Here is a 16,874-nt window from a genome sequence, read left to right on the forward strand (position 1 = left end):
CAGAACAACATCGTGAAGACAATAGTAGAGTGGTGAACTTTTTAAGAAATGTCACTTCGCCTGGGGCGCCTGGGTAGTGCAGTCGTTAAGCGTCTGCCTTCGGCTCAGGGCGTGATCCTGGCGTTCCGGGATCGAGTCCCACGTTGGGCTCCTCCGCTGGGAGCCTGCTTCTTCCTCTCCCACTCCCCCTGCTGTGTTCCCTGTCTCTCTGGCTGTCTCTCTGGCTGTCTCTCTGTCACGTAAATAAATAAAAAATCTTAAAAAAAAAAAAAAAAAGAAATGTCACTTCACCTGCGCCCTTGATGGCACAGAGGACAATATATTACGGCAAAATATGGATATCAGTAATGGTGTTGAAATATTTCAGAAGAGTTGGACTTTTAATGTGAAGTTTCAAGAATTTCTTATTGGGTTTATCCTAATTAAAAAGCTTATACAAGGAATGTATAAGCTTTAAAACTGTTAAACTGTTAAACTGTTTGTCTAAGTAAATATAAAAGAACTCTCAATACTTTTTTTTTTTTTAATTTTGTTTATTTATTTGACAGAGAGACACAGCAAGAGAGGGAACACAAGCAGGGGGACCTGGAGAGGGAGAAACAGGCTTCCGGCTGAGCAGGGAGCCCAACACTGGGCTCCATCCCAGGATGCCAGGATCATGACCTCGGCCAAAGGCAGACGCTTAACAACTGAGCCACCCAGGCACCCCTCAATACTTTTTTTTATTAAGTTTTTAAATCTTCATTCCAGTATAGTTAACATACAGTGTTAAATTAGTTTCAGGTGTACAATATACTGATTGAACCATTCTGTACGTTACTCAGTGCTCATCATGGTAAATGTATTCTTTAATCCCCGCCACCTGTTTCACCCTTTCCCTTACCCACCTCTCCTCTTTTAATAATTTCTTAAAAAATCTATTAAAAAAATTTTTTTAAGATTTTATTTTTAAGGGGCACCTGGGTGGCACAGCGGTTAAGCGTCTGCCTTCGGCTCAGGGCGTGATCCCGGCGTTATGGTATCGAGCCCCACATCAGGCTCCTCCGCTATGAGCCTGCTTCTTCCTCTCCCACTCCCCCTGCTTGTGTTCCCTCCCTCGCTGGCTGTCTCTATCTCTGTCAAATAAATAAATAAAATCTTTAAAAAAAAAAAGATTTTATTTTTAAGGGGCGCCTAGGTGGCTCAGTCATTAAGTGTCTGTCTTCGGCCCAGGTCATGATCCCAGGGTCCTGGGATCGAGTCCCGCATCAGGCTTCTTGCTTGGTGAGCAGGCAACCTCTGCCTGCTCCCCCTGCTTGTGCTCTCTCTCTGTCAAATAAATAAAAATAAAATCTTTAAAAAAAATTATTTTTAAGGGACGCCTGGGTGGCTCAGTCAGTTAAGCATCTGCCTTTGGCTCGGGTCATGATCCTAGGGTTCTGGGATTGAGCCCCATGTTGGGCTCCCTGCTCATGGGGGAGTCTGCTTCTCCCTCTCCCTCTGCTGCTCCCTCTGCTTATGCTCCCTCCCTCCCCCACTCTCTCTCTCTGTCAGATAAATAAAATAAAATCTTAAAAAAAAAAAAAAAGACTTTTAAGTAATCTGTACACCTGACGTGGGACTCAAACTCACCCTGAGATCAAGAGTCTGATACTCTGTCGACTGAGCCAGTCAGGTGCCCTATTTTAAAAGTTTTTTTTTTTTTTTAAGATTTTATTTATTTATTTGACAGAGAGAGAGAGAGACAGCCAGCGAGAGAGGGAACACAAGCAGGGGGGGTGGGAGAGGAGGAAGCAGGCTCCCAGTGGAGGAGCCTGATGCGGGGCTCGATCCCAGAACGCCGGGACCAAGCCCTGAGCCGAAGGCAGACACTTAACAACTAAGCCACCCAGGCACCCCCCTATTTTAAAACTTTTTAAAGGAAAAATTTCAAACATATCTGTAGTGAAAAGTTTAATAAATTCCTTTGTACCAGTCACCTCAATATAACCACTGACTCCGTCATATTCATTTAATCCAATCCCCAATTTTTCATTCATTAAATTCACAAAATTTCAAGTCATAATGTTTCATAGGTTACTTGTTTCTTTTTTAGTGATACACGAAATAATAATGAATGTTTATAATCATTGGCATCATAGATTTCATAAAATATTGTATTTGGTAACCATGTCAAATCTCTAATTTTAGCTGTTACAGAACTGTCTTTCTAGTAAAATTTTCTTTCTCAAGTCCTGAGTCCTATTCAGTCAGGTACTGAGTATGGGTAATTTTGTTTTTTGTTCTCTAGAGATTCCAGAGAGTGACATGGTGCCAGGGATCATTTTGGTGACAGAAGAAGAACTTACTAGATGTATTGAGGATGTATTTAAGGTTGGTAATTTGAGTCACTAATGTTTTTAGCTAATATTTATACTTAGTCTTTTAAAATAGTGTTGCCTTTTTAATCAGTACTTCAAGAATTGGAATGACTAATCTTGAATTCCAAATGATCAATATTTTTTCACTTTGAAAACTGGAAACTATAAGCTGTTTGTAAAAAAAAAAACAAACTGATACATTTTGAAACTGTCAATTTCATCATTCACTCTGAATGTTAAACTGCTTAGATTCTCTAACTGGCACATACCACTGATGAAAGCATGTCTTTTGAAGAAACTAGCTGCCATTTTCAATGCTGTAGGTTTCCAAAACTGTATGATAGTATTGAATCTACTTTATATCTTTTGATAGTAATCACCATCATAAAAAGTCTGAATAAATGAACCTTGCAAAAGACTACCTAAACATATTACTGAAAATGAAAAAAAGTATGTTCTCTATGATTACAGTCTTATAAATATATATGAAACATATATTTTAGACAAAATGAAATACATTGTGTGAGGGTCAGATGGAGTTGGGGTAAATATTCTTCTTTTTTCAATAAATTTGTAATAGTATTTTACTATTAAAAATATCCACAGTAGTAAACAGCTTTCAAAATTATATTCCATGTAAAAAGGTACATCTGCTCTGGAAAATAGTTCGGCAGTTCCTCAAAAAGTTAAACATGGAGTTATTATTATATGACTCAGTAATTCCACTCGTAGGTATATACCCAAGAGAAAAGAAAACATGTTCAGACACAAACCTGTGCACAGATGTTCATCGCAGCATTATTCATAATAGCCAAAACGTGGGAACAGCCCAAATGTCTATCAACTGATGAATGGATAAGCAAATGTGATATATCCATATAATGGAATATTTTTTAGCCATAAAAAGGAATGAAGTATGGACACATGCCACAACACAAACACTTAAAAATAACAATTTTTAAACATTAAGAGAAGCCAGAAACAAAAGACCATACTTTGTATGATTCCATTTACATGGAGTATTCAGAATAGACAAATTCATAGAGACAGAAAGTAGATTAGTGGTTGCTAGGGCCTGGGGATGGGGAATTAGAAATGGCTGTTAATGGGTATGGGGTTTCTTTTCGAGGTAAGGAAAATGTTCTGGAATTAGACAGTGGTGATAGTTATACAACCTTGCGAATATACTAAAATCCACTTGTACATTTTAAGAGTGAATTTTATGGCATGTGAATTATTCATCAATAATTTAAAAATTCTACATTTCCCATTTCTATAGCAGTAAATTGAACAATGAGTAAATATTTAGTTTTTTATGAAATAATTTAAATATACAAAAAAATGAATAGTAAAACACTCATGTACCCGTCACTCAGCTTAAGAAATTAAACATTACCAATTCAGTTGAAATCTTCTATCTGCCTACCCCTGGTCACGTTTCCCTTGCTTCCTACCTGAGGTGCATTGTGGTTTTAATTAACAGTTCTCTTATTACTGGTGAGTTGAACATCTTTTTGTGTTCTTGATTCATTCGTAATTTTCCCTTCTGTAAATTGCCTAGTTATATATTTTGCCCATTTAAAAAATTGAGTTGTTTCACTCTTCAGAATTTTTTTAGAATAAACCTTTTATTATAAAACAACTTCATTTAGGGGCGCCTGGGTGGCACAGCGGTTAAGCGTCTGCCTTCGGCTCAGGGCGTGATTCCGGCGTTATGGGATCGAGCCCCACATCGGGCTCCTCCGCTATGAGCCTGCTTCTTCCTCTCCCACTCCCCCTGCTTGTGTTCCCTTTCTCGCTGGCTGTCTCTATCTCTGTCGAATAAATAAATCTTAAAAAAAAAAAAAAACAACTTCATTTAGATATACTTTACAGACCATAAAATAATGTTTTAAGTGTACAAGTCAATGATTTTTAGTAAGTTTACAGAGTTAAACTATCACCACAATACAATTTTTTTTTTAAGATTTTATTTATTCATTTGACAGAGAGACAGCCAGCGAGAGAGGGAACACAAGCAGGGGGAGAGGGAGAGGAAGAAGCAGGCTCCCAGCGGAGCAGGGAGCCCCATGCGGGGCTCGATCCCAGGAACCTGGGATCACACCCTGAGCCGAAGGCAGACGATTAACGACTGAGCCACCTGGGCGCCCCAACCACAATACAATTTTAGAACATTTCTGTTACCTCAAAAAGATCCCTGTGCCTATTTACAGTCACTCCTTGTTCCTACCCTCAGCCCCAGCCTGCTGATCTGCTCTCTACCTCTGTGGATTTGCCTTGGCTGTTTTATGGGAGGCAACCATGCAACATGTGATCTTTTATGGCTAGTTTCTCTCTCTTTGCATAAGGGTGTTTGTTTGTTTGTTTGAAGTAATCTCTATGCCCAAAATGGGGCTTGAACTCACGACCCTGAGATCAAGAATCACATGCTTTACCAGCTGAGCCAGCCAGGCGCCCCTCTCTTAGCATGTTTCTGAGGTTTATCCAGGTTGTTTCATATATCAATATTTTGTCCCTTTTAATTGTATGTTTAAATGTATGAATATACCACATTTTGTTTATTTGTTCATCAGTTGATGGACATTTGACTGTAGAGTAAATCTTTCTTTTTTAAAACAGCTTTAAATGTCCATTGACTGATGAATGGATATAGAAGATGTGGTATGTATATACAATGAAATATTACTCAGCCTTCAAAAAGAATGAAATCTTGCCATTTGCAATGATGTGGGTGGAGATAGAGTTTATTATGCTAAGTGAAATAAGTTAGAGAAAGACAAATACCATATGATCTCACTCATATGTGGAATTTAAGAAAGAAAAAGATGAACATATGGGAAGTGGAAAAACAAAAAAAGGAAAGAGTGAAACAAACCATAAGAGACTCTTTTTTTTTGTACCTTTTAAAATTTAAAAAATTTTTTTTCCATTTTTAAGTTTAAATTCAATTAATTAACATATAATGTATTATTGGTTTCAGAGGTAGAAGTCAGTGATTCATCAGTCTTATATAATACCCAGTGCTCATTACATCACGTGCCCTCCTCAGTGTCTATCACCCAGTTACCCCAACCCCCCACCCCACTCCCATCCAGCAACCCTCAGTTTGTTTCCTATGATTAAGAGTCTCTTATGGTCAGAGACTAACTGAGGGTTGATGGAAGGAGATAGGTGGGAGATGGGCTAGATTGTTGATGGGTATTAAAGAGGGCACTTGTGATGAGCACTGTGTGTTGGATCTGAGTGATGAAGCCCTAAATTCTGCTCCAGAAACCAATATTGCACTGTATGTTAACTAACTAAAAGTTAAATAAAAAAAATAAAAGTAAAACAGCTTTATAAGATATAATTCATGTACTTTACAGTTCACTCATTTGAAGTGTGCAAATTGGGACACCTGGGTGGCTCAGTTGGTTAAGTGTCTGCCTTTTGATTCTGTCTCAGGTCATGATCCCAGAGTCGTGAGATTGAGCTGTGTATCAGGCTCTGTACTCAGTGGGGAGCCTGGTTGAGATTCTCTCTCCCTCTCCCTTTGCCCCCTCCCCCCACCCCATACTCTCTCTCTCAAATAAATAAATAAATCTTTTAAAAAATGAAAAATAAAAAAATAATAAAGTATACAAATCAATTGGCTTTTTATTATATTCACATTCAAATATATATTATATTTGTGTAGCCATCATCACAGCTGATTTTAGGGTACTTCATTACCCAAAAAGAAACCTCACACTACTCCCAAAGTCCTCCACCACCCTTCCCTCCACTCTCCCCACCTCTCACCCCTCCAGCCCTAGGCAGCCACTAATCTACTTTCTCTTTCTCTAGATTTGCCTATTCTGGACATTGCATATAAATGGAATTCTGTAATATGTAGTCTTTTGTGATTGGCTGCTTTTACTTAGCATGATGTTTTTCAGGTTTATATTGTAGTATGAAGCAGGACTTCATTCTTTTTTTTTTTTTTTTTTTAAGATTTTTTAAATTTTTAAGTAATCTCTACACCCAGCATGGAACTTGAACTCACAACCCTTAGATCGAGAGTTGTACGCTCTGCTGACCGAGCCATCCAGGTGCCCCAAGACTTCATTCCTTTTTATTGCTGAATAGTATCCTGTTGTGGGTGTAGGATGTCTTTTGTAGTTCACTCATCCTCTGATATATGTTTGGGTTGTTTCTGCATTTTGGCTATTACGATTAATGCTGCTGTGGACATTTGTGTAGGAGTCTTTGTGTAACGTAGGTTTTCATTTCTCTTGGGTGTGTTGCTAGATCTTATGGTAACTTTGTGTTTAACCCGAGTAGAATTCCTAGATCTTACAGTATGTCTGTATTTAACCATTTGAAGAACTGCCAAAGTGTCTGCACTATTTTACATTCCCTCTAGCCGTGTAGGAGGGTATAGAGTAAATCTTACGTTATCTTCTTTCAGATAAGAAGGCAGATGCTTTTGTTTTGTTTTGTTTTAAACCTTATGTATGATATTAATAATTTGTAAATATAAAATGCATGCTGAAAAATTCAGTACTCATGCTCTACAGCACTCAGCTTTTTACTAAAGTAAGATGTTTACCACCCTTTCATTTAATTTTGCTATTAAAAAAAAGAGAGAGTATCCTGTAGAGGGTTGACCTGGCATACGAATGTAGAATTAAATTGCTTATAGATAAAACATGACATGATGACTTAGTGAATATTATGCTGTTTTTGTTTTTTAATGCCTTAGAGACTTATGAAAAGAAGGTTTTTTTTGTTTTGTTTTGTTTTTTTTAAAGATTTTATTTATTTATTCGACAGAGATAGAGACAGCCAGCGAGAGAGGGAACACAAGCAGGGGGAGTGGGAGAGGAAGAAGCAGGCTCATGCCAGAAGAGCCTGATGTGGGGCTCGATCCCGTAACGCCGGGATCACGCCCTGAGCCGAAGGCAGACGCTTAACCGCTGTGCCACCCAGGCGCCCCAAAAAGAAGGTTTTTATATCCTGTTCTACATATGCATAGGCAAGGACATTTTAGTTTATAGAAAGAAGAAATTATATAGAGCAACCTAGAAAGCAAATAATCTGAATTAGAGAACAAGGCCCAGCTAACTTTCAGAAAGATTATCTTCAGTCACATACCATCTAAGGATGAAAAATCACTAAATAGTTGGGTGTGTATTGTCAGAAAGACTTGAAAGTGGTGTCAAGGGTAGAACTAATTGCAACTAAACTTTGGTAAAAACCCTTCATAGTATTTCTGGGAAGTCAAAAAAATTGCTTTTCGAGGAAAAAGAAAGCAAAACAACTTCTTTCTGGCAAGTGAATTAGCCTCTAAAAAATGGAGATCCAGAAATAGTGAATCCTGCCATTGTTCCTATTCTTGCCCAAAGAAAGGGGGGGAGGAAAAAAACCCTCCTAATTTGGTGAACAGTTTGGTGAATTTAAAACCTCCTGGAGAGGCAAGCAAAACATCAGTTTGCTATAAACACTTGATTATGCACAAAAGGTTGGGACTGTTATGAAAGCAGGAAGGGGTGCAGAAGGGTAATTATTCTCCCTACGAAGTTTTGGCAGCTCAGCTGCAGGGGGAAAACAGAGGAAATGTGTACGTTGGAGGAAAATGGTAAACACTGTGTAAAGTTTAGCAACAAAGGATGTGTTGTCTTTATTAACTTTCTGCTAATACTAAATTATAGAGCACAGCTCAAAGGCAGGAAATAAGGAGAACATCTGGGATAGCTGAATTGATCCAGCAACTCACTGGGTAGCGAGAGGGTACAAGAGAGTGTTTAATTTTAGAGAGGCATTTGGGAACATTTCCAGCTCTGGTTTTCTTTCTCTCTTCTTTTATTTTTAACAGATTTATTGTTTTGTATATATATATATGTGTGTTTGTGCGCGCACACGCGCGTGTATACCACACAATTGATGCATTTAAAGTGTTCAACTCAGTGCTTTTAGTATATTCACAGGGTCGTGCAACTATCACCACAAATCCGATCTTAGAATATTATTGTCCCCCTAAAAGTACCCCATACCCATTAGCTGTCACTCTTCATTCTCCCAGCTTTGCCCCGAGCCATAGGCAACCACTAAAATCTACTTTCTGTCTCTCTAGATTTGCCTGTTCTGGATATTTCATATAAATGGACTTGTGTAATATGTGGTCTTTTGTAGTTCACTTTTTAAGATTTATCATGTTGTTGCATGAAGCAGCACTTCATTCCTTTTAATGCCAAGTAGTATTCTATTTTATGCATATACCAAAATTTGTCAGTTGATGGAAATTTGTGTTGTTTCCACATTTTGCTCTTGTGAACAAAGCTGCTATAGACCTTCATGTATAGGTTTTTGTGTGGACATATGTTTTTGTTTCTCTTGGGTATGTAGCTAGCAGTGAAATTGCTGGATCATGTGATAGCACTATGTTCAACTTTTGAAGGTACCGTCAGACTGTTTTCCAAAGCGGCAGCACCATTTTACATTCCCACCACCAGAGTATGAGAATTCCAATTTATCCTTTTTTTTTTTTTTTAATATAATTCCAATTTATCCTCTCTGCCCAACATTACCACTACCAGACCACTGGTCTTCCTCCCCCTCCTCCTCTCCCTCCTCCTTCTCTTCCCCTCCTTGTCCTCCATTATTATAGCCTTGCTGGTGGGCTTGAAGTAGGATCTTATTGTGGTTTTGAGTCACATTTCCCTAATGGCTAATGATGTTAAATAGCCTGTTGTGTGCTTACTGGCCATTTGCATGTCTTCCTTGGGGAGATTTCTATTAAGATCCTTTGCCCATTTTTAAACTGGGTTGTCTTTCTTCTCATTGGTGGGTGGGGGAGGGGATTCACCCTCACCAAGAGCTCTCCCCAAAGAAATCTTCCTCATCAGTCTCCTCTCGGTCTCCACACATTTGATCCTTCTCTACCCTCTTTCTGAATGGGAAGTTTTTATAGTCCTGCTCTCATCTTAGTCTGGTATCTTATCTTGGAGTTTTCAATCTATTCTGTCTTGGTGCCTCACTTGACATTTCCAATTGAATGTCCTGTGTAACCTGTATCATGATAGCGCCTATCTGGCTGCCATCTCAACACCTAATTGCAGAGCCCCTTAGCTCCTCAGAGCCAGTTTCCTCTTTACTTTATACGTAAGCCAGGTAAGATCGATTAAGACCATAGTGAAATTAGCAGTAACAAATTAGAAGTTATTTAGGAGTGCCCGGCTGGCTCAGTTGCAAGAGCATGCAACTCTTGATCTCGGAGCTGTGAGTTTGAGCCCCATGTTGGGTTGTAGAGATTACCTAAAAATAAAATCTCCGGGCGCCTGAGTGGCTCGGTAAGTTAAGCGAATGCCTTTGGCTCAGGTCATGACCCTAGGGTCCTGGGATTGAGTCCCAAGTTGGGCTACCTGCTTCTTCTTCTCCCGCCCCTTCTTCTCTTCTTCTCCCTCTTCTTCTGCCCCTCCCTGCCCCACTCAAATAAATAAATAAATAATTTTTTTAAAAAAGTTTAATAATACTGATGAATCACAGACCTGTACCCCTGAAACAAATAATACATTATATGTTCATTAATATTTAAAAAGTTTAATTGTAAATAAATAAAATCTTTAAAAAAGAAGTGAGTTAAACTACCTAAGAGCAGAGAAAAGCAAGAAAGAAGACAGAAGTACCCCAAAAGGGCATAATAATTTGAAAAACAATGTTGGGACTGTTATGTTCATTATCCTTTAAGAGGGCAAGGATTGCATATATTCCATTTTAAAAAGATTTCTTCTGAAAGAGGTAAAATATAAATACATTTTGGTATTTAAAGAAATAAACCCTCAGCTTGCTGAAAGAAAATGTGGCAGAAGCAATTATAAGAGAAGGTCTTTTTTTTTTTTTTTAAGATTTTATTTCTTTATTTGACAGAGAGAGAGAGAGAGCGCAACAGCACAAGCAGGGGGAGTTGCAGAGGGAGAGGGAGAAGCAGGCTTCCTGCTGAGCAAGGGGCCCATTGTGGGGCTCAATCCCAGGACCCTGGGATCATGACCTGAACCGGAGGCAGATGCTTAACCAGCTGAGCCACCCAGGCATCCCAAGAGAAGGTCTTTTTGTGCTTGCATCTTTTACATACAGCACGGAATGGAGCAGTGTGGTTCTGGTGGGCCAGGTGGAAAGTTCTCAACAATACAGGTATACACATAGATGCTTATTGAATTGAACTGAAAATTTGGCATAGCCACTTGTCCTTCTGCATAAATAATTCTCATCATTTCTATGTGTGTACCTTACATCTGGTAAAATTATCTAAGCTGAGAAGGGGATTTGCAGCTCAAATAACTTCTAGTCCAATGGCTTCCAGTTCTGTCTCCTTCTGGCTCTGAATGTCTGGGGCCCTATCCCTCGAATACTTAAGTTTTTTTTGTCCTCTCTGGTACAAGAGGGATAAATGGTTTTTATTGCGTACAGAGGTAAAGAGAGACCTAGGCTGCATAGAGATTCATTCTGGGTAGGGCAGGATAAGAGAATTGTAAAATTCTTTACAATTTGGACATTTTCTTGCTCATAAGAGAACCGACCAGAATCTGATACCAGGTGGGACTGGGAGGGTGTGGGGAATGTTTCCTTTTAGTATTCCTTACAGTACTTGCCAAGACCCCCTAAAGGCAGAAGAAATTTTAGGGTAGGAAAGGCTAGAAGGTACCTAATTAGTTTATATTCTTCATTTTCATTTCCATTTTATCTCTCTGTTTCCAGATTCAGGGAATCCTGACTTTAATTATCCAAGCCTTTTTCTCCATTTAATCTTAACAAATTTCTAATTAAAGTTACTCTCTCAGACTGGCCAATTGACTCCTCTTTCTGAATTTTTAATTGTTTTTGTAGAGTAAATTGGAATAATAGAATCTTAGAGCTGGAAGGAAATATATAAATAATTTGTTTTTTTGGTTTTTGAATGGACTTTGATTTTTAGAGCAGTTTTATGTGCACAGAAAAATCGAGTAGAGGGTTCCCATATATCTCCTGCCCCCACATGTGCACAGCCTCTCCCACCATTAGCATTTCACATCAGAGTGGGACATGTGTTATAGTTGGTGAGCCTACACTGACCTGAGTCCATAGTTTACATTAGGGTTCACTCTTGGTGTGATACATTCTTTGGCTTTGACAAATTAATCCCTCATTTTACAGTAAAGGAAACAAAATCCAAAAGTTTGTGAAGTGACTTGTCCCAAATCGTACTAGTGAGTGCCAGATCTGGTCCGGGAACCAATCCTTTCATCTCTTCTTTTTCTCTCACTCTGTGTTTAGAAAAGATAGTATTTGTACATGGTACACGTTTAAGAAGTACAAAAGGCTTTGCAGTAAAAAGTTAAGTCTTCTCCCACTACGGCTCTTCCCTAAATGCAGTCATTGTTTCTGGATGTTTCCAACTCTAACTGAACTGTAACCTAGAATAACATGTAAAGGACCAAAAGAAGTATCCTTGGGGTGCCTGGGTGGCTCGGTCACTTAAGATTTCAACTCTTGATTTCAGCTCAGGTCATGATCTTAGAGTTGTGAGGTGGAGCCCCACCGCTTAGTGAGGAGTTGGCTTGAGATTCTCTCTCTCCCTCTGCCTCCCCCCACACACCTCCCCCACCAAAATAAATAAATAAATCTTTTTTTAAAAAAGTAGCCTTCAAAGCTGTGGAAGATTCAAGTGTTAGATGGTACATTCAGATTCTGTGGTATAGTATAGTGCAAAGCACGTGGCCTTTTGAGTCCTATAGACCTAGGTTGGCATCTGGCTGAAGGGTTGATGATTCATGTGACTTTAGGTGACTTATTTAAAACACTTGAGTTGTAGGGATTAAACAAGGTAACTTGTGGAAGGTTAATTGTATACTTCAGCAAATAATTTGTGCTCAAAAACTGTCAGTTCTCTTTTGGTTCAAGGAAACTCTTTTTAAAAAAGATTATTTTATGCAATACTCTGTGAAAACATGCACAGTGCAAAATACTATATTAGGTAACTTGGCTTGTCCCTTTGCTTCTCACAAGTCTTAATTAAACTCAGTAAGTGCATTAGAAGTTCTGGAACATTACTATCAAAAGGATCACTGTGATATTTTAGAAGGCAGCATTCGACTAGTTTAATCTTTAACAGGAGTACAGTCAAGTTCCAGCCTGTACTGAATTTCAGTGTTAGGATTCAGTCAGCTTGATTCATGTTTGTATTTCCACACGTATACATCCCTATAAAAGATAAGGCCATAAATTAAGGAGATAGTTCCATTTACAGCCGTATCAGCAGGTATTTAGGAATAAATGTAACATTTGCACCGGGCTGTATATTTTACACAATATTTTAACATGAATTATCTTAGCTGATACTTAGGCCAAAAGCTTAACACTTGCATTATAAATGAGGAAACTGAATCCTCGAGGGGTTTAAATGTCTTACCCATGCTCACTCACTTAATATGTGATTTTGGGCGATCATGTAGGTGTCAGAAGCAAAATTCATACCTGTTTCCTGACTCCTGATCTCCTTGTGCTCTTTCAGCTCTACAGTGGTCTCAGAGGGATGTGCTTAACCATGTAATGGAAGTCTAGTAAATGACAAATGGAGTATGTGAGGACTGCTTTCTGTTTTGTTTTGCTTTGAATAAGAAACACATGTTTAATTCTTAATATTTCTGACCATTTTGACTCCCTTGGGTTTTTCCTTTCCTTTTTAATTTAAATTTCTCATCAGTCCTTCCAGAGAAATTCAGTCCTTTAGATATTGAAGATAGGTACTGAATAAGCCAATACAATAAAAGCAAACCTCCTTTTGTTCAGTCCGCTTTCCCTTCCATGGCTGAAGTTCTGTGATTCCTCAGTTAATTAACATTGGTTGAATAGCTTCTAGCTACAGCTTTAAAAAAAAAAAAGAGAAAATACAGACAGCTTTGTAATTTCCCCACAAAAATAGAACTTTTGAGAAAATAAAAAGCATTCCATGTGCTTTATTCATTTGTTCTTTGATTCAGTTAGTCACAAAAAAAATTTTACGAAGTACATACAGAATGGCAGATACTCTGCTAGGTTTACAAACACAGAAATGATTAAAAGCCAGTCGCTACCTTTAGGGAGCTCCCAATCAAGCAAACAGTTACAGGTAGTCTGTGATCTATCGTTAAGAGCACCAAGAAACATGTCTCTATTACTTGTCAAGAGTAGTCTCTAAGCTCAGACAAAGAGCTGTAAGGCTTAACCGCAGGCACTTCTCATGGCTGAATCCGTGATAGAAAGCCAAGATGTGTTCAGAAAGGACTGTGGAAATCCCGAAGCTGCCAGTGGGGTCATTGGTATCCGTCTGTTTCCTCAAGTGATCTGTTCTGAGCCATTATGATTTTCATAAATCCATACTTACCTCTTACTTTGCCCATCAGCCTTGTCCTATATATTTATACTGGAAAAGCTACAGTTAGACATGGAAGCCCATCTTTTCTTCAAAGCACCATTTCGCTTACTCTCAGAGAGGCTTTTTCATACCAGAGAATTGAAAAGGTGCCTCGAGAGTTCATCTCTCTCTTCCCTGCTTCAGCTTTCCCACCTCTTGGTATTTTGTTTGGTGATCCCTAGTCCTTACAAATACCTCAAGTATCCAGAAAACCTTTCAACTAAACAGGATTTCATCTTTAAGGTGCTAACTTCAGAACTGATAGAAGAAAGGAAAGCATGTGGGGAGGGTTATAAATTTTTACAACTTTGTCAAGTTTCAGTATTTAAAAATTTTTGGGTGGAGGATTGGTTCATTTTTTTCAACTAGTTTTACCTCTTAATGGCTGAGGTACCATAAAGATGCAGAAGAGAGCATATTTGCACTCAAGTCAGAGGATGATAGATTAGACACCAAAGAGGCCTTAAAGCTTGATTAATCTAACCTCCTTGTTTTCTAGATAAGGAAACTGAGACTCAGAGAAGTCTGTTGATTTGTGTTAAGTCCCACAACTGGTAGGTAGAAGTATTACAAACAACCCTATGTGAAACATACCCAATAGTTAAACTGCTGAGAAAAGGGAATTTCCACGGGTTGAAATAATACATAAAGTAGGGGATTATGTTTCAGATCTTGAACTCCCGTACTGCTTTGCCTCTGGTGAGCAGGAAAGAACCCCAACTAGAAGGAGACTACACATAAGCACAGTCCAAGGAAATTCCACAACACCCCGGTGTTAGGGCATGGATGCAGGGTAGCAGGGCCCCCTCCACTGTGGGGCAGGAACAGCTTACTGTTGTGGCTTCACTGCTCCCTCGGTCGGTACTGTCACCAGTCTAGTGTGGAGGAGACTGGAAGGAACTGGCCCCAACCATTTCTTCCATATATAGTATATGACTTCATTGGAAGGACTGTTTTTTGTTTTTTGTGTTTTTTCTCTAGAGCATTTGGTCATTGTCGGTGCTGTCAGCAAGAGATCTCAGTACAACATTGGCTGAATCAGGCAGCCTCCGGTGTCCCTTTATGGGTCCCTGGACTCCAGGTATAAGTCAGTGATCTGGGGAGTCCACATGAAGTGGGAAGTGAGCAGATTCCACTTTGGGAGTGTATATAGAAGGTATTGTTGGATGCGAGGTGCACACAAAACTGTTAACTTACATATGAGTTGGGTACTAGGCAAGAGATTGGAAGGAGGGCACCGTCCTTGGAAAGGCCTGGCCACAGTATGGTTCTGGAGATCTACTGGAAGGCTTGGTAGAAGGGAGCTAAATAATACATAAGAGTCTCAGTTAGGAGGAAGGGGAGGTGGTGCAGAAGCTGCTGTCCGTGGTGCCGCTCGGAAACTCTCGCCCTACTTTGCGGAGGTAGCAGGACTAGAGTTATTAACAGCCCAAAAAGCTGGGGCCTACTGATTCTGAAGGAAGGTGGCTGGAATAAAGTTGGTATGGATTAGGGACTGGAGCAATCAAAACATGCGGTTGGGAAGGTGAGTATTGGGAGGCCATGGAGTACGTGCTTTGTTCTTTTTAAAATTATGGTAAAATACACATGGCATAAAATTTACCATTTTAACGATCTTCAAGTAGACAATTCATTGGTATTAAGTCCATTCACAGTTGCCCAGTTATTGTCACTGTCGAGTTCCAGAACTTGTTCATCACCCCAGATGGAAACACCATACCCATTAAGCAGTCAGTCCCCATGTCCCCTTCCTCCCACCCCTTTACAACCACTCATCTGCTTTCCATCTTGTCTCTATGGATTGTGCATGGATTTTATGTCAGGCAGATCTGGGTTCACCCTGGCTCTGCCACTCAGAGTACCTTGGCTCAACTAACTTTGCTTCTCTGAGCCTGTTTTCCACATTTTTAGAATGGGCATAAAAATGCTTAACCTGCAGGACTTGTGAGGATCGATTGCATATTAAATGTTTAGCTGAATAACCTGGTTTATTCTTGAGTAGACATTGTAATAAATGGTAGCTATTTTTGGCTTCATAAAAACAGTAACAGTGGGGTTCCTTTAAGTTGTATACTTCTGTAACAACTGCTTAGTCACCAGACATTCAGGTAACACACTTAATCATCTATCGTGACAGGTGCTGAAATAGAGAAGTAGAGAGGCTAGTTGAAGAGGGCAGAGGTAACTGTGTATTTATGGGCTGATTATATGTTATAAGCTCTAAAGTGCTATTGGAATTTAGAGGAGAAAAGTCATTAATCGCACTTAGATGCTTACTAAATATTTGAATCAGTGAATGAGTGGATGAACAGTTGAACAGTCAAATAAATAGTAGGCCTATGGAAAAGGTAGAAATTTTGGATGGCCCATCCAAATCTTTTGGAAAATAAATGTCCTCCCATCAAGGAAGTTTAAAATGGAGATAGTTTTGGGTTCAGTGCAAGGAGAAATTACTACTAATATTGGAAGGGAGGTGACAGCCTCTGTTGTCGAGCAGAGGCCATTCAAGTTCTTTGAGATATCACAGAGAAAACTCATTGATCAATTGTTCCTAAATTCAAAAGTAGTACTCGTTCCTTCAGGAAAGTATAACAAGAGAACTTAAAAATTGGAGGAATTCATCAATAACAACATATACCTCTGAGAAATGGGCTTGATTGAAGTCATGTTAAAGTTTGAGGTGTGGGGCACCTGGGTAGCTTAGTCTGTTAAGCATCTGCCTTTGGCTCAGGTCATGATCCCAGGGTCCTGGGCTCCTTGCCGCTCCCCGTTTGAGCTCTCCCTCTCTCTGTCAAGTAAATAAATAAAAAAAATTTTGAGGTGCTTTGGCGCAGTCAAGCCAGTAAAAATGGAGATTTAACTCCATTTGGTTTTTGGTTTTTGTACAAAAGATGCTGGTAAGGAAGGATGGCTCCACAGGGATTACTTCTGGGAACACAGACTACAGAACCAAACAATAGGCCCTTACGTTATCTGGGGGAATCTCTCTCTTTTTTTTTTTTTCCCACTTGTAATTGGTGATATCATAATTAGGCCTGCATATTACTTGTGAACACTGCCATACAAGGCACCTCATTTAGCTGCGCTTATGGAGATTAGATCATGCACAGGAAACTGGCTCCTTGGTTATCAGGCTCCACAGAGGA

General features: G+C 39.3%; 1 protein-coding gene across 2 annotated transcripts in view; it reads left to right on the plus strand.

Moving 5' to 3' along the window:
* HAS3 (hyaluronan synthase 3) overlaps nucleotides 1-16,874 on the plus strand; it is a 203,306-nt gene that overhangs the window by 28,020 nt on the left and 158,412 nt on the right. For both annotated transcript variants that reach the window (XM_026495093.4, XM_048223560.2), the window contains exon 7: nucleotides 2,270-2,352. In XM_026495093.4, coding sequence (XP_026350878.2) covers nucleotides 2,270-2,352 — 83 coding nt within the window. The remainder of the gene's footprint in view (nucleotides 1-2,269; nucleotides 2,353-16,874) is intronic.

This window comes from Ursus arctos, unplaced genomic scaffold, assembly GCF_023065955.2.
Source record: "Ursus arctos isolate Adak ecotype North America unplaced genomic scaffold, UrsArc2.0 scaffold_19, whole genome shotgun sequence".
In the NCBI taxonomy this organism is placed as follows: domain Eukaryota; kingdom Metazoa; phylum Chordata; class Mammalia; order Carnivora; family Ursidae; genus Ursus; species Ursus arctos.